Below are 19,232 nucleotides of genomic sequence, written 5' to 3' on the forward strand. Positions count from 1 at the left end.
ATCCACAACCTCCCTGGGCAGCCTGTTCCAGGACCTCACCACTCTCCTAGTAAAGTACTTCCCAAGACTAGTCTGACAGTCCAGAGATTTATCCTGCAAAATGGAGCATCAAACAAAGAAAGCTAGAGCAGAATTACTATGGCTACGACAACAAGCAGGATAGAGGGGTAAAGATTCAAAATTCAGGATCAAGAACCAAGGATAGAGCAGATAGAAGCACATTAGGTGTCAGGATCACTGACGAGAGCCACAGCCATATGCCATACACTGGAAAAAACATCAGTCAAGCTTTTGGGCCAATAGCTACATACCCCAGGGGCAGACTGCTGTCTGGATTAACAGTGCTTAGATATCTGAATATCCAAGTGAGTTCTGGAAGAGATTTGATGCTTGCCAGAATTGCTCAAGATAGTCAGACAAATTCTTATTACTTTCTCATACGTACAAAGAAATATGTCTAATGGTGCACAACAAAACACTAGAAGACATATTTCCCTTTGAGTTTGAAGGCTAGAGCATAAATGTTTCAAGTAAGCTAGTAAAGCCAGTTCACTGGGAAGGAGTTAGGGGATAAATACTGTGCATTGTCACCGAGTTAAATGAATTTATAAAAAAGACTGAAATTAAAAAAAAAATAAAAAAATAAAGAGGGAAAAAAAAAGGCACATTTGTCTAGCATCAATGTTTTAAACATTTTCAGATTTGAAGAACACTAGGAAAGAATATACTCCACAACTGTCCCTCAAAAAAACTCCAGTTATCTTTTCTAGTACTCTGCATAGACTAATCAGATTATATCTACTCTCTAAACCAGAACAGGTCTTACTCCTCTTTACCTTTGTGTGTGATCTGAAACCCAGGAATATCACCCGGCCCAGGAGAAGAAATAGGTAAATCCAGGGATTTGCTTTAGGAAAACAAAACAAAACAAAACAGAAAAGAAAACAACAACAACGCAAAACTTAATCATCTGTATTTCTACAAGACTTTATTGTAAGCTAAACTCTCATATTGTGTAATATATTACTTTGAAATATGTTTTTAAACACTTAAAATAAAAGACTAAGTGAATGAACAATTGAATGAACAATAGCTTTTGGGCTGGGTACCTGCTAATTCGAGAGACTAATTTCTAAGTTAGCTATTCGTTTCAGATGTGCTTATAAGCCATTGCAATGTAAAAACTGCTTTATAATAATAGAAAATAAATTGACAGTTTTATTCTAGCTCTTCACAGACTGACTTCTGTCATCGTGACTAATTAACTGGCACTCACTGTGATCGCAAATACAGAAGTCAAAGAATGAAAGTAAACAAATACCTCCTACAGTGGCACTGGAAAATACAAAATTTGTCTATATTGGTAAAATGTGGGCAAGTGGCATTGCCTACAGATATGCTGTGTATGATACATTAATAGTAGGCATCATTGAGACAAGGAAAACTTCTGTGAAGCTCCATTCACTTTTGGATGAGTGGGATCTGACTTCCCTGGACCTTGTTTCTTCGTAACCATGCCAATCTGTCTGCTCAGCTGTTCACAGACTGCTCTACAGAATAATTACAGCAGTTCCAGATGTTTCATTTATCCTACCATCAAAACAACATGGTATGTAGTTGGGGTGAATAATTTCAAAGATACTTAGTACTTTCTATCAAAAAATCAATTACTGAAAACTGATACGTGTTCATAAGAACTACTTCATGTTCATGAGTGCCTTTCACTAAATTGCTAAATTTTTGTTTAGTCAGGGAGATTGGGCTTTTGGGCTCCATTAAATATAGAAATGTTATATATACGCTGGGCACAGAAAGCATATTCAGACTAGTGAGTAAGTCTGTTCCCATTGTTAGTTTCTAGAACTGTTGTGAAATAAGAAGCAGCCCAGGAGCTTCCATGGGATAAACACATCTAAGTTTCAGCTCTGGCTTGCAATGAAGTTATCAAGAACTGTCATAGTCAACAGTAATATCAAATGCTTTTAAAACTTCAGTAGAGCTTTTCCATACCTGTTGTGCAACCACAGATCCAGATAGTAGTGAAAGAGGAATAGAAAACTCATGGAAAGGAAATCATTATCATAACGCATGTATGCAGATGGGTTTGGCAATTAAGCATGCTATCATATAAACTTCCTTTTTTAAAATGTATAGCCAAAGTCGCACACCCTATGCCTTGATATTAAGAACGATACACAGAAAAATCTACTTCTAAAGGTTCAAAGCTTTCAGTGGTTTTAAAGGTGTTCAGCTTTTTTTCAATCCCATTCCCTTTTGACAGCCACCAAGAACACTGCTATTAACCAGTAGCATAGTGCCTAATTTTGCTATATCACTGAGATAATGTTACACTTTCAAAAAATAAAGACCACCTCATATGTATCATACAGCACGGATTTTCTTTTATAATGCACTTCAGGAATTATCAGGATGCTGATCAAATAACCACAAACGTGGTTACCTGAGATAATCAGTCTGAAAAGATAGTGTGCTGAAAGCAATACCAAATGAAATCAGAAGTACAGATATAAGTTAATTTTCTTGGGAGTGTAACCACTGGAACCATACATAAATTCAGAAGAACTTTGGGAGACTCATTGAGCTGTCCTACTGTGCAGAAGAATCTTAAGAGCCTCGTGCAAGAGAAGGCAAAAGACAAATTCCAAGTAGAATTACCCATTGATTTTCAGTTCAGAGTTCACATACTACTGATGATGATGGGGCAATACCAATTTTATTTTCTGCCAGTTCTCTACACTTCAATAAATACAACTGCCATGTGTACCTTAAAAGTAGCTAGTTAATGTTACCATCATCACTTAGAAAATACATTAGAAGATGTAAATGTAGCCACAATTATGGAACAAGGTAGCAGGCGTACACAAGAATCTGCAGTAAAGTGACATTGCCTGACACATGTTTTCACAATATAGAGCTACACATGAAGTTGTCAAAAAATGGGAAGTCCAAACATTCAGGATTCAACCTCAGTGTAGTATCCATTTGCTCATGACAATCCTTCCACTTCTTTTTCTGCTTTTTAGTGGCCTTTTTTTATTTATTATTGCCAATCTCCTCTACACACTGTGACATTACTTCTTTCTACCTAGATGCACACAAGAAGTGATTGGGAGCAAAGGAATAGCAGACTGTAGAAATCCTGCAAAATTATCAGATAAACATTTCAGTAACTATATGAGGCTTGTTCCTATAGGATGGAAGTCTTCCAAAAGCTGTAATCCTCTCTCCCTTTGAGATTTGGGGAAAGAAGCAGTCAAAGACCACTGATAAAGCTGAAGTGTTTTCTGTGGGCAGCTATTTCCACTGTGCTCATTCCAAGGCAAACATAATTGCACTGCTAAACAGACAAAATGCTAAGTTTCTAAGACTACCACCAATATTTCAATCTCAAATTGAAACTGAAAATGTTTTGCTAAGAACACTCCTTAAAGTGCTAGAATTCAGATGATAAAAGGAATTGTCAACAATTTTGAGGCATTATTATTAGAAAGGTGTTTGAAATGATAAAAAGGAAGTCTGAGAAATCTTTAAATCATCAAAAGCATAAAGCAACTTTTGAGAAGTTTCAGCTTACAAAGTATCCATCACAAGTGCAAATAAATACCCATAATGGGTGAGAGTGTGCTCCATTATGCGCGTTAGTGAGTGGGTATGTGCTCACACACATTAGAGCACAGGGGCTGCAGCTTTGAGGAGCAAATACTTATCAATGCAGTTACTACCTGTGCAGCCCACGTCTATGCATGTTCAGGAGAGGTGGTGCTGCCACAAGGGAAAAATGTACCATGGAATGATTATGCTGTGCCAATAGATTAGAAGAGAATGAAGAAAAAAGTTCATTTCTGAGAGCAGAGCCAGTTCTTCAGCTGCTGCAAATGTTCACCATTCCACTTAACTGACATTTTAAAAAGGAAATGGCAAAGTCGGTATGCTAAGAATGAGGTGTAAATAAAGTTTAAATATATTTCAGTACAGTTTTGTTACGTGGCCTCATCCTGGACTTTAAGATTTAAATATGAGTTTGATTACTAGAATCCATAAGAAAAAATAATAATAATAAAATCATTTTAGCAAGTATATTTAAAAATTTAAATTTTTTTGAGCATCTCTTACTCTAGCAACTGGAGTTTTAGAAGTGTACCAATGGAAAAAGCTTATCCTACATTTTCTGTGAGATCTTGGAATTCATTATATTCACAAGGCACCATTGAGTTCCTTAAAAATAAACAAAGCAATCAAACTACTGAACATTTTTCTTAGGTCTTACTGAACTCTACAATGTCTCAAAGAATTTATGGTATAAAATTTACATTAAGTGTAACATATAATATGTAAAAAGACAAGGTAAACTTTATTTGTATTTCAGAATGAAGACAATAGTTCAGTCAGTTCTACCAGATCTTACCTGAGATAGGAAAATTTCTCCTTTTTTTCCTCATTCTTCTGAGATCTACACAGCAAGTCAATCCCAGACAACAACTCAGCTACACTTATTTTCTCTGTGAAAAAGGTAAGCAGTATATTAACAATTTTTAATATATGCATTCACATATGTACGAGCATAGAAAGCCCTAGAGAAAAATAACAAATCATTCTGTTTTTTGTTTTGTTTAACAAGAAAGAGTATGAGAAACTTCTCAGGGAAACTACAAACATATGCACATCCTGCAAACAGACATTCTCTCCAGTGTCACTCTGCAATTAATTTTGGGGTCCAAACCATTATGGAAGTGGACCACACACTCCATGAAGCTCTGTTTTATATTCACAAGCCTGGTGAAAGCTAAAACACTTTTAAGCATAAAAACCACTTTAGAAAAGATCTAGTGAGGAATGTATACATATAGCAATTGTTTTAAAAGAGCCAAATAAAGCATAAACATTCAATATACTTCAAATATGTGCATTTTACAAGTATTGTTTCTTTCTCCCTCAGTTGTATTCTCCCTCCAGAAATCTTCCTTTAAATAAAATAAAATAAAAGAATACTTTCCCTAGGCATTTCCTTCCTCAGATTAACAACTCTTTTTCAATATTGTGGACTGCTTTACATTTTGTGCTGTGTTCACTCAAAAGCAGATACATTTGGAAACTTTTTGTTTTATGCACCCACACAAACATACCACGGTGCATTACAGGCAAGATAGAACTGAGGATGCTCACTGCACTATGCTCCACTGTACCAATTCAACACCAGCAAATGGAACTTTTACATCTTTGTTTTGCAAACATCCATAAATTTCAGAGAAATAAAATGCACAAATAAATAATAAAGTGGGATTCAAAAGTCAGTCTATACCGACAGATCCTATGAGCCCTTCTCACCCCACTGCAGAAGATAAAATGCAGCACATGCAGCTTCCACTCAGTAACAACAACTGCAATTAGCCCGGTGACATTCCCCTGCAGACTTCCCATACTAAAGTATGAGAGCAAAATTTACCACCAAATAATGGATCTCCAGTAGGTGGAGTGCCAAATCCAGAGGAATAGCACATACATCTTGAGATGCACCTATTCAGAAGTACAAGTTTCCACCAATCTTTCTGTACTTTATGATGTATCACTCTGATTTCCAAGATCATTCCTTTTCTGCATTTTAAATGTGTGTGTTGATTTAAGAGAGCTATAATGGATCTTTCTGTTTCAGCACTGCAAATTCACATACTCCATGAAGGGATTTAAGCTGTCTCTGTATTTTTGGCCTTCTCTGTATTTTTGGTATTTTCCTAGTTTTGTGTTCAATACAATTATGCATTTTTACAAACTATGTAATGTTTGCCTTAGAATCACTCCTCTTAGTTGTACAACTTTCAGTCTTTTTGTTCTTCTGACTATTAATATATCATTAGTTGCGATAGTTCCACAGAAAATATTAATTTCAAATATAGAACACAAGCAGAAAAATTATCTGCTTGGTATAAAGCTTTCAAGATTTCAATATATGTAAAGTACACAAAAAGGCTTTATAGTACATCTTTCAACTTGCCCAGCATGCAGAACTACTGTTCTGAATGCCAGGTACATATCTTCTATGAGAAGACAATATTAGTGCTTTTTCAACTGATATAGTCTTTCCTCCTTGCACGCAGATTTGCAACATCTTTCTGACACTTTGGCACTTTCATTTCATACTTCACAGTTTTATCAGTGCTTTGAGCTTTGAAAGACAGCTCATTTATTTGCTATACCTAGATGCCACAAAGCTTAGAATACACTATATAAAGATGTAAAGGAAGATGTTGATGGAGTTCCAACAACAGATAATTACCTTGATAGGATTCCAAAAAAATGATCTGGTATAATTGCTGCTTGTCTAGAATACAAAAACAGTCTTGCCAGACTGTAAATTCATGAAATTTCTGAAAAGTTGCTCACTGTATCGTTTGTCCAAAGATCAACTGTGCTGACAGCAGTGCAAAGGATACAGCGTCAAGTGATGACAAGTTATATCAAGACTATGCATAATAGTTATTTTGGATATTTCTCCCATCTAGCCCCTATACAAAACATGTTCACATTAACAAAAGCAGAATGGTTGGATTCTTCCCCTGACTTGGATTCCCTCTCAGCTGTTTCCTAAAGCATTGGTCTTTTAGGTCATTACTGTTCTCTGAATCCACTGTACTTTTTTCACTGAATGACTTCAAGCCAAACTTTTTCTTTACTTCTCTGCCTTCTCCACCTCTGCATCTCTTTTCCCGTCAGCCAGCTATTCTGCTAGATAGCAGGCTAAAATAAATGGGTCTGCAATAACATCCAGAGGTGTTCAAAGCCAGAGTCATTAATGTCCCTTAATTATGGAAGAAAGTAAAAGGAAGGGGCTGTTGGTGACTCAAGGAAAAGAAAATTCATACCAGTTACCTCAGAATACATTTTCTAAACACAAAAGCATAGTTCTGATAAAAACAGATCTGGTTTTGCATCATTACTGTTGTTCTGCTCAATGAAATATTCAATAACGATAATTCTCTTACAATGCACGGGGACTTTCTAAAAGTACAACAATTCAACACTTGGAAACATTGGCTAAGATTAACTCTAAAGCAGTGCATGCATAAACATGCACAGATGTTACTATTTGAAAACATTAAAGAGGTACTGAAGTTCCTAAGCACCTCCCAAGTTGTGTTGATTTCAGCAGTTATGAGTCATAAGGGAAGAAGATAGTACTGAAATTACATGCCTGGGACACTTTCCTTTACCACTTACATTTAGGAAAAAAAACAACAGTGTATTCAAAAATACTTAATGAGGAGAAGAACACTCTGAAAGACTGCAAATACCAGGGACTGAAATGAATAAATCTGCTTACCTCTATTTATGTAGTTTAAAAAGTACAATGCTAATGTGTTACTTGTTTCTGATGATACCATGGGAGGCTCAGGAGATCTAATTTCACAAAAATTAAAAATAAAAATAAAAAAGTGACTTCTGAAGGTTCTGAAAGTTATGAGACTGGTTATTTCAGGGAAAATTTTGTATAAAAAAATTTGGGCAGTTTTATAAACATAGCAAAGAATATGAGACTACTGATACGTGATGTACCAGTCCTTCTCTGATTAATAATTGCATTTAGTCTACTGAACTAGTCACCTATGAGAGCAAATGCACTCAAAAGATCCTATTTATTAGAAGACCAACCTTTTCCTGAGATCATTTTAGTGTCAGCTCAAGACTACAACACATGCAAACAAGGATTTCATGCTGAGAATGGAAGTTTACTACAGTGTGCTACTAGAGTTAAGCTCATGCTACCCTATCTTTGTATCCCAGGCGAAATGGCTCTCAAATGACGAAAATATTGAAAGAGATACAACCCAATAACCCTGCTCACTTTGGCAACTGTAATCTAGTGTCACAAACATATAAATTTAGATAAATAAGTTTGTTTAACCAAATATCTAGGAAGACATTTATTGAGAAGCTGCTTGATTCAGAGCACTTGAAATGAGGTGAAATCTACCCAAATTACTATCTTAATAGGAATTTTATAAGAGTAAACAACAAATCTGAATGTAGAAACCAATTTTTAGGGCATCAGAACTGCCAAGTAGACTTCCTCAACATTCTTATCAAAACAACAAGGAGATTTTTTTCTTCCCCCTCAGAATTTACCAGAGTCCATGATATTGCAAGACTTGGGTAGCCTGCACAGAACACAGATAAAAGTCCAAAGGTTAAGGATGTCAGGAAGCTAGATTTGGTTTATAACTTGCAGTGCTTAGTGGTTTCATCCTTTTATCTCTAAATAAATACTTGACAAGGCCAAAGGAGTAGAGCTTGAAACTATTTTTGCCAAGAGCAGTTTACCCAATGTTGAGCAGCACAAACATAAAAGGAAAAATCAGATGTACAGATATTTTCCTTCAGAGCAGCTCTTTATAGACCTGCATGAGATTTATGGTACCTCAAGTAGAACCAGTGACAGTTGCTAAACTTATCAGCTGGCTAGGTCTGAAAAAGCTGGAAATGTTTCTACATATGCCCATTACAACGTTCTTCACAACACACAAAGCTTCAACCTTCAAAGTAAAAATGAAGGCAAAAGTGTGTGGGAAATACATACCCATCTGACAGAGAGTTTAGGGTTTTACACACACACACACACAAAAGAAAAAAAAAAAACACAAAAAAACCATCAAACTTCACAGGACAGACTTGATTCACTTCACATCTTCCTCATTTTCCTTCCACTTTGGAGTGACTTAAATTATCAGCGTGAGAAAAGAGATGAGGCTTATATTCAATATAAAAAACTGCTGGCTGAAAATATATTATTTTGATGAAAATTGTGGCTTTAAATGAAGGCTGTTCTGAAAGTAAAGCCTCCTATTTTATTATGCCAGCACACAACATCAGAGGCAGATTTTGGTGGTATTGCTGAAGAGACTGAACCTTCCTACCAACATCCTGTAACATGTTGCTGCTGTGTGATAGAGGGCAACAGAGGGGCAGTCTAAATAATCATTTCTGACATGGAAGTGTATGAGGCAAAGGTGAGTAACTGAATTCCACCATGCAGAAAAATGGTACCCACTGACATTCATTTAATCTTCCTGAATGTTTATGGAGACCAAACAGTGGATGCAAGCATGGTAAGGTGGTGCATGGTGTGTTTCAGCAGCTGCAACAGTGATACGAAAGACAAGCCACATTCCAAATAGCCATTTACAACTGTTACACCATGAAGAGCTTCTCAGTAGGCTCATGCTCAGCTAATGGTGGTGACTACACTGAAAAACAGTGTTTCATAGGTGACAATTTGGTCCGTTGATGTTATCATTCCCTTTGAATGTATTTTAGTTTCCATGGAAATAAACAGGAGGTGTTACTTTCATTGTGCCCTATGTATAATTAATATTTTTTACTCAGATATCTGCTTTCTACAGAAGTTTGTGGGTTTTTGTGAGAAACAGAAAACAAACTCTCCAATGTTTTTTTCCCATGGTATACTCTTCTAGAGTATGTAATTTCCAAACCAGTACATATACACTGTGCTCAAATTTTGAAAAGAAGCTTATCAGTCACACAGAAATTAACTAACACAGAAAAATATAAATGTTAGACTTGTTTAAAAAAAAAAAAATAGGGTGGGCAATGGGAAAGCACTGAATTGTTGAACTTCCTCCTGTTTTAAAAATGACATATGAAAGAAAAGACTTCTTACCTTCATCTTCCACAGTGCACCACGGAGATAAGTAGACATAAGCCTTGTAAGTTTTGACAGCCTTCTGAGAAAGCATAGGGTTGGATATCTCATAATGTGGTGTTTTCAGTAACTTATAGAACTGTTCTTCTAACCAAGAATCTTGCTGAAAATTTTTTGGTCTTGCCATTCCAGAAGTTTTGGTGTTACAAGGGTTGGAATTATTTTCCAGAACTGAGTCAGCACTTAGAGGAGTCTGAGTTGAGCCCCGGCAGCAATAAGGTACAATAAGTTTCTGGGAAGATATGGATCCTTTGCATTTCTGTTGATAAAGCAGATATATGTTATTAAGGTGATGATAGTCCTGAACTATTTCTTTTGCTCTGAATTATCTCCAATATCCAATATAAAATAACAATGAAATATTATTATCAGTTATCTCAGAAATGCCACACATGAAACAATATTTCCCTTATAAAGCAAAGCTGTATCATTTCACTTTTTGCGTTTTATTTGCTTTTAAGAGAAACCATTGATTTTTATTTTTTTTTTCAGTGAACATAACTAACTTTTTCTTAAATACAAAATATGAAAGAAAAAAATGAATAAACTGAATAAACTAACATCTCCTGATTCCAAAATCTCTGCAAATAGGTTAAGTGCTGTAATATGAAAACTTTTGGCAAGAGCCCACCCTGTCCCTGAACCAGAACTCTGAGATCAGATTTCACACCTACTTAGCAGCTGGTCACATACCATTGGCCCATTTCATGCAAATAGGCTTTCATTTACATAACAGTCATTTCCATTTATTGTCATTAGAGTAATTTAATTCCTTAAGGACAACTTAATAATACAGCTGCTCCATTATGCCATTCATGAATGTAGTCAAATACTTGTAATTATATTTTTCACATGTTACTGCTGCTTAGTATTCTATCCCATTTAAAAGTATGGTTGGTAGTTCACAGATATGAAATAGAACAATTCCTGTCTTATCTAGAAAAAAAATAAAAATTCAAGTCCCTATTCTAACAAGGATCACTAAATTAGTCTGTTTTCTAATGCTCACATAGGTATAAATCAATGAAGAACTGACATGAACATTACACATTTTTACTAGTTCAGCAAAAGTTAATTACAGTAGTCAGTACATAGTATTTTAGAAAGTTCCTCTTCCATCTAGACTCCAAGTCAGGTTTTACCATAAACTGTAATACTGTGTTAACACAAAAGCGGTGTCATTCATGTTGCCTGATGTTGTCTAGCACTAGGTGAAAATATCCTTCTGCAACCAAGCCTGTTCCTATTGGAATAGTAGTAAAGAGAGGAGAAAGCACAAGACCTGCATGGAGAAGGGCAGCAGCTCTCATTTTAGTCTGACAAAAGCCACATCTGTGATGCTCTATATGGTGGGGCACACTTCTGCAAGCAAATATACCACATCTTTTCTTTCCAAGCTAGGTCTGGAGTACCCCTCGCCTAACACTGAAAGTTATTTAATAGACATGAGCAATGGAAAACTAAGCAGTACATTTTAATAAGTTCTATCGACATTTTATTATCTGTGACTTTCCCCATGAGATCTATCCTTATTCTGAATTTGTTATAGGTCCCTCCAAGCATATGACTACTTCTCCAACCAACAATCTGCCCCAGATGCTACAAGAGAGACTTTCCATTTTCCTGTTGACTTTATCCTTTGGTAACCTTTTTTAATAAAAATCACTATAACTGTTTGGAGAAGGTAGACAACAGTTTTTTGTCTATATGTGCTAAGCACAACAAGCAGTAATATTTTAAGTTTTTTTTACAATTATGATCCATTTTTCATCACACAAAAGAATCCTTTCTAAAAATTACCTGTATCCTGGGCTAGCCATTTTCCTAACTTTTATGCAGATGTGAGATTCCAAATTCAAAACATTTAGAATCCAAGACAGGCACCATTAAATGAGTGGGAAAAAGAATGAAATGCAGCACATTATGAATTAATTATTTCCATGAAAGATTTAGTTTTACACCAGGTTTGGAAGGGATATGTAAAAAGGAGTAGTTTCCTGTACAGTTATCTCAACAGGGATATGATCTTGTCAGCCACTGGAAAGGCAAAAAGAAAAAAAAAAACAAAAAACAAACAAAAAAAACCCAAAAACATTGCTCACTAATTTTCATTAAGGAGATGTAGAGAGTATTTAAGATGTTGTTAGGCAAAAGTATATAAAACAAAAGTAAAGGGAATAAGCTCAAATATAGAGAAAGGAAAGACAATGAACAGAAATAGTGTAATTTACTAATAGAAACATTAATATAATTGAGAGGTTATAATCAGCAACTGAAAGGAGGCATTCAGAGGTAGCAAATCTGAACTATGAAAAGGGGTGATGAAAATCAAGACCTATAGCTGCAGGGGATGGGTCAAAAATAAGTCATCAATATAACAGCAATGGATAGAATGCAGAGAGAAAGATCCTCATGGACAGACAGAAGGTCCCCAGCCATCTTTCATCATGAAAGACATAGTGCTGAAAGATGTTGTAGAATTAAGCGAGGAAGTGGGCATAAAATTAGAAGAAAGTTTCAGCAAATACATTTGAACTATTTTGTAAGCACAAAAAATATACACTCAGAAAAGGTAAGTTGAGTGAGTATCCCAAACACTAGTTCTAACAACAAAGTATAATTATTTCTACATATTGTAGAAGCCCTTCTCCAATTTTTCAGGTACTAAAACACCAAAAAAGGAAAGTAGAAAGAAGCAATTCTGTACATACTAATAAGATGGCCCCCTACAGTAATACACCTATGTGACAAAGGCTTTAAGGAGTGAAAAAAAAACGATGTTAATAATAATATAGAAAACATATTCTCCTATTAAGAAAAAGAATTGTGAAATGCAGTTTTCTCATCTTTCCCAAAAGTTTAGTTGTATTTATGGAAATGGAGGATTGTATCTTGAGCATTCTGCCTACAAGCTTTAGAGTTTTTCATGAGAAGAAAATTAGTTAATATACAGTACTTCAAAAACTTTAAAGCATTTGGCTTGTTTCTACATCTGTCATATTTTTGCTTATTTCTTGGGGTGAGGGATGGATAGTATTAAATACAATAACTCATGCACAACTTACTAGAAATTCTTTTAAAATAATAAGTTACAACTTTTGAAAATATATTCTATGCTCCTACTATTAATGAGGACTGCCTATCAAACTACAGTACTTATAGGCTAGGTAGTATCTACCTCCTTATTCATCAGTATCATTTTCAATGATCTGGAAGAAAATACAAAGCAATTGCTGACAAAACTTGCAGAGCATGCAAAAATTGGTGGAGTGAGGCAAGTGTTCTACAGAATAATCTGTTTCAAATGGTTAGGTGGCTTCATCTGAACAAGACAAATTATAATAAAGAAAAACAAAAAGTCATAAATTCATTCAAAGCGAATGCAGGCCACATTTACAGGAGAGGGAACTGGAAAAAAGTGATTCTGAAAGTGGGTAGGAAACTGTCAGCACAGTGCAAAGCTATTGCTAAATTAATTAATTGGATCCTTACAAAAGTAAAGGAATGTTAAAAAGAAGTTGATGTTTTGCGCTATTTCCATGTTCATACTGATGCCACCAGTGCTGGAATACTTGATTTACTCTGGAATGTACATTTAAAAAGGCTATGTATTAAAAAATGGAAGATTGAGAAGTGAATTAAAAGATTATTTGATACCAGAAAAAAAAAAAAATCTAATTTAAGAGAAGGTTAATATATCTACTTTCATCAAAAGAGCATCAGAAAATTATTTACTCACAATGAGAGAACCTAAAGTAAATCAGCTGAGAGTGTGGAAGCCAGTGTGAAAGTCTCAGCTGCTTAGAGGAATACAAATATGCTGCGTATAAAGAGGTCGTATACATAGATGGTATGTAAACATTGCTGATTGTAAAAGATATCATTGCTGTTGACTGAAAGGGACTGGTAATGTTAATTTCCAGGAAAAAGGGCAAATAGACAATAGCAGAGTTAAGAAAAAGCTGTTGCTTTTCACCACTCATGTTGGGAATGGGTTGAAAAATGAATTTAGTCACCAGCTGAAAACATTGAAGAATCATTTTTTTCTCATCACTAAAAAAAGGGGGGGGGGGGGGGGGGGAAGAATGAGAGGAGAAATAAATTTGGATTAGTCAGTCAAATAAAGAGTGAAACAAATTCAGAGTATGAAGCAGTGCATGAAGACATTAAATTGGGTTAAAGGGAATATTACTTGGGACTGCAGAATGGATGAGGAGTGCTGGTGTGGGGGTTTTTAGGTTGGTTGTTTCTACACTGGGGGGTGGGGGGTAGTGGATTTTGGGGACAGTGTGGGTTGTTTGTCTATTTGTTTAAAACAAATATACCATTAGAAATAAACAAAAATCCAAGGACAAGAAACATGCTCAGCATGCAGACAATATTTCTGAAGAAATCAGTAGAAACTGAATTACTTGCTTGTAAACCAAGAGCACTTACTGTTATGCTCTCCATTAAAAAGAAAAAAGATTCAAACAGTAAACCCTACTGTCCACTATCAACTTTTTATTTTCCTATTTACCACAGGAAGGAAAATATACTGTAATAACAGAAAGTCTGTGCAACAAATCACAGTCTGAATGTACCTGTGTGGTAAGATTTTCAGATACAGACTGACTTTTAAATCAGTGAGAGAGATGCAGCAAAACCCACCATTTTAAAAAGTGCAAGAATTCCTCAGCCATGTTACACAGGAAGCCCGTCTAGATTATTTTAACAGTACCTTCCAGCTTTGAATTCACTGAAAATAATAAAAGAGGCATTCCTGGATTCCAGTGCAACAGAAAAGGTAACTTGCACCAGATATCAATGGTAGCGCATACAGACAGATATAAATCCTAAATGAATCCTCATCTGCTACTGAGGGGCAGATGTTGCAACATTTTCTGTCTCTCTTGAAAATATATTTTATAGGGTAACCAGGCAGAAGGAAGACTCAGAAGGTTAAGCGAGTGACAGAAATTAAAAGAAACATTCATATACATATATTCAAATTTCTCCAACTTGATTTAGTCATTCCTAGGACATTCATAATTACGTAAGGACAATTTTTTTTTTTTTTTTTTTTTGCACATTGTCTAATCATCTAGAAATACTTCTAATTTCTACAGCCTTTAGCATCTTCCTAAGTTACAAAGTTTCGAATGTTGTTTATTATATGGCTGAAGTATTCTATGTGATGTTTCCAAATAACATATTTTTTAAACGATTCTCTGAAATAGCAAGCAATATGAAATACTAAGCCACAGGAACATATTTGAGATTATGCTGAATTCATTTTGCAAAATAGATTTTTGTTTATTGAAATAAATAATAATAATATTAATCATAATTTCTGCTGCAAAGAAAAAATACATGAAGTGACCTACAAATATGTAAATATAAATATATTTATATATGTAATTCCTTGGCAGTAGGTTCCATGATAGATATCTTGTAGGAAGCAAACAGGAGAGAAACAAAAGAGCAAAGAGGATTTTAGCAAGGTATTTAAATGTATGGCATGAGCATTTTCCTCCTAAATATGAATTACTGTAGTATTTGAAGATAAGGTTTTCATCAATATTCTTGTTCCCAAATTTATAGCTTTATGGGTTTTTCCACTTAAAAATAATCTTAGAATTATAGCACAGGTGAAAACAATTTTTCTAAATGTGATAGAGAATGCAGAAATAGTTCACCTTCAACCTATCACACTGAGGCAATTCCAACGAAAACACTACTTTATGTGATTGCAGATCCTGCAGGGCTTTTACTCTCTTTTCTCAAAGATGTCCAGAAATATAACCTGTTCTCTTATCCTTATATCTGAGCAAAAAAGTAATCCCATTTTCTTAAGACATCAATTTTTACCTCTTTTGTGACGATTTATAAGGTTGCAGTTTTCCTATTATTCTATCAGACACACTACTGTATTCTCAATGCAATGCAGCTGACCTCTGAATGCACCACAGGAAGTAGAAAAGTTTGATACTGTCACTGCAGGGTAATTTCTTGGTAGTGAAACTTCTTGTTATTGAAATCTCTTAATTCCAGTCACTGAAAATACTTTTTCAAAATGACCCTGGAGTTCCCAGTATGATTATTGCAAAAGCCAATGCTGAAGTAGCTGTATTCAGCCAAAAGAGAATTTTAAGGTGAGCAGATGCAATAAGCAAGGCCTTCTTCTAGGATGCCTCTGACAAATGGATCTGCAATTCCTTATAAATTCACTGTGCACTCTTTAACTCCAAAATGTTATTGCCAACCTAAACTCATTCTGTCTTTGCTCCCTAGTACATTCATTAAACAGCAAGGAATAATCTTCGAGTGCTGTCACAGAAACCTACTGAACACCACCATTGCTGGAGTTTTCGTAAGCATATAGAAGAGCAGCATAGCTACAGCTGATCCTGCCTCTGGGCCGACAGTTAGAATTATGTAGTTACTCAACTAATGAGCGGATGATGGATTTGAATAAAAGCACCATCTTGTATTTGAGTTAGCTGGCACACTCAGGAAAAATTATTCAAACTATTTAGCTTTTATATTCATTTACAACACTTATTCTTAAAATACTAATTACTGCAATATTATGATCCTTTTCCTCTTTTTTAATGAAGATATCTGAGATTGTGCTTCAGTGGTTCATGCACACAAGGTTTTCAGATTTGAAAGTCATTCTCTAGATCACCTTAAGAAGCTCTAAGAACTACCACAAGTCAGCTGATTGGAAGTTGAATAATACCACTCCAAAATACAACCCTAAGAGTCTTCTCCTGGCTTTATTTTAAATAAATAAATTAAATAATTCCTTATTATCACTCCTTGCTAATGCTGCATTACAGACAATCAAGGCTGAGAAGTTCAGTACTAGGTACTTTTTTGAGTGCGCAACATACACTTTAGAGCCAGAGGAATGTCTATAAAGGTCTCTGTGCTTACAAACAAGTAAATAGTGGTCCAAGATCAAACTCCATCTTTAAGGATGAGTTGTGCTAATTTATCTGGGAGAATGCTGTTTGGAATAGTACAAATCACAGACAGGAAGACTTTGGTGCTTGAGTTGGACTGTCCCTCTTAGTTTGACTTTGGATCAATACAGGTTCAGAGGAAACTGAAGCCAAGTGCCCAGGCAGGTGGGCGTGGTATGATGGTGCTATTTGACTACAGGGACAGAGGACAAGTCCCAGTCTTCATTTTATTGGGTAGTAGAGAAGTGCAATGATTAAAAGCGAATACACCCTTACAGGACAGGAGCTTTTCTCACAGAGATAAAAGACACTAACTGGACAAAAACAGCTCCTATAAGATCAGCATGAGTTAGTGGTAGTAGGTGGGTTAAGTGTCTTGCAAACTGAATCTACTTCCTTTTAAAAGTTCCTTGGCTAACTGGCTGAGGTTGAGCTCATTAGCAAAGAACCTATGCTTTGACTAATTCTCTGAAACGAGAATCAGAGCAGGGCAGACAAAATAGAGCTCTTTATTTTTAAAGCTCAAGAGTTGAGCTTGATTTCATCATCTTATGCATATATGAGTGGGGATATGAACAACAGAGCTGCTGCAAAGCATTCTATAGCTCTTATAATGTTATCAGTACTCCTGATCTTCACTCATAGCACACCTGACTTGAGTCTGCACTGCTTTGGCTTTTTTTTTTTTTTTTTTTTTTTCAAGCTTTTCCAAATATACAAAATCAACTTACTATAGTTTATACGGAATGCTTTGCTAACTAGTATTTACATATAAATAAATAAATATATATATATATATATATATATATATAAAATAAAGATGTTTACCAAAGTTATTTTTCAAAATGATTTGTATTTGGTTTTTTTATTTTTTCTCCCCCAGGGGTGCACCACAAAGGACAGTATTCTGAGCCCATTACAAAACAAAAATAAAGTATCAATGACCTCATGGCAATGCTACACTCTGCAAAGCTGCAGATCAATCCCAAAATGGTATTACTCTATTAGACTCTTGGGAAATAAAAATATCAGGTTGACTCATAACAGCAAATGTTAAAAGCTAAGAAAGAGAAAACTATAGGATCAGCTCCAAGTATCTGGGCTTGCTGGAGAGAAAAACAGCACAAAAATACAGCATGTCAATAAATAAATAAATAAATAAATAGCTAGTGAACATGAAATACCATTCAAGTCAGCTGGATTAAGTGGTTTCCTTCCAAAAATAAAAATGAATGGGTATCAAAAGTTTCATTGTCAAAAGCCTGTCTTCATTTATGGGATATGACTAGTAACAAGCAAATAAATAAATTTACATTTAGAAAGAGTACTATAACTTCCAAAGGAATAACTGAAACTCCCTTGTTATGACAGTATCATTGATAACATAGATAGTAAAACAGAGTTAGTTGAATGCATACCCCATGGGGTGCTATCCTTTTTCTGATAATATATTTTTAGAGGAGCCTCAGGCCTTCAGAATCCCATGTCACTTATTCCTTGTTCCTGAGGATTCAGGAACCTCTACATCCCTCCTGTTATCTCTAGATTCCAATTGATCTACTTTACTTTTCTGTTTCACTTTGAAGTGCTTTGGCACATTTACCTACAGCCATCAGTCCCCAAGTAATCTCAGAATAAATAACTGTTCAAAACAAGTACCAGGAGGTAAATCCTGTTTTGAGAGTTAGGGTGGCTTTTTTCTCCATCAACAGGTACATGTATCTGTTGAAAGGAAAATGTACGATAAAATGCAGTACTGCATGAAAACATCACAACTGAGCAGGTTCCTCAGCCACCACGGATACAGCCGTGATAGAAACCTGTTAGTAACAAGACACATTACCAGAAAAAGATCATCATGGGAAGAGTACATATCAAATATAAATAGAGATATGGCTGAGAAAGGGGGGGAGGGGGGAAAGCAAAGCAAAGGTAATAAAAATACTGAAGTAAAAATAAAGCTTGGAGAGATTTTAGTAGGAGCTCTGAATACATGCAGTTTCACTTTTCAAAGCAGAACTTCCGAAACCATCATACCGAAACAATCATACTCAGAACCTTGCAACACTGGAATTTTCAATACTCAGAGGTGCAAAATTATCTTCACACCAAAACCCCAATATTTAGATACAGTATTGCTTAATTATTTTAATTACTCTGTTCATCTAAACTCTGCAGCAAATGAAACTTTCAATAAGAAAAAACTTGAGATTTACAGATAATCCCAAGAAATATTTAAATCCATACTCCTTTCACCATGGCGTGGATGATCTAGAAGATAGAAAATCTTAAGGAAAATAAGTCCCCCATAGTCTAGCTACTTTACACCTCCACGCAAGGAAACTACTAAATATTTTGTTATTGGCTGTACAAATTGTTAACTACAATTTGCTTGCTCTTCATAGCCAGGGGCACATGGATAACTTATAATCTAAATAATCTAAATAAAAACTGTGCCAATGCAACTATTTTTGGTCAAAAGAGTGACTTCAGTAACCATTCCAGCCTCTACTGCAGAATCTGTCCTCTAGCAAAGTGAAACATTTAGG

At 35.3% G+C, this 19,232-nt stretch overlaps 1 protein-coding gene across 8 annotated transcripts in view; it reads right to left on the bottom strand.

The window, feature by feature from the left end:
* Window positions 1–19,232, bottom strand: part of IQCM (IQ motif containing M) — a 125,642-nt gene that overhangs the window by 76,824 nt on the left and 29,586 nt on the right. For 7 of the 8 annotated variants that reach the window (XR_014945296.1, XR_014945295.1, XM_085544988.1 and 4 more), the window contains 3 exons: window positions 9,692–9,992; window positions 4,427–4,520; window positions 837–907 (listed from right to left, as the gene is read on the bottom strand). Coding sequence is in view for 6 of the 8 variants with exons in the window: in XM_085544988.1 (XP_085401114.1) it covers window positions 837–907; window positions 4,427–4,520; window positions 9,692–9,992 (466 nt within the window). In the remaining 2 variants the exon portion in view is untranslated. The remainder of the gene's footprint in view (window positions 1–836; window positions 908–4,426; window positions 4,521–9,691; window positions 9,993–19,232) is intronic. The other variant, XM_085544989.1, reaches the window with a different exon arrangement.

Source organism: Coturnix japonica, chromosome 4 (assembly GCF_054131305.1).
Source record: "Coturnix japonica strain WE chromosome 4, WE-NBRP24, whole genome shotgun sequence".
Taxonomy (NCBI): domain Eukaryota; kingdom Metazoa; phylum Chordata; class Aves; order Galliformes; family Phasianidae; genus Coturnix; species Coturnix japonica.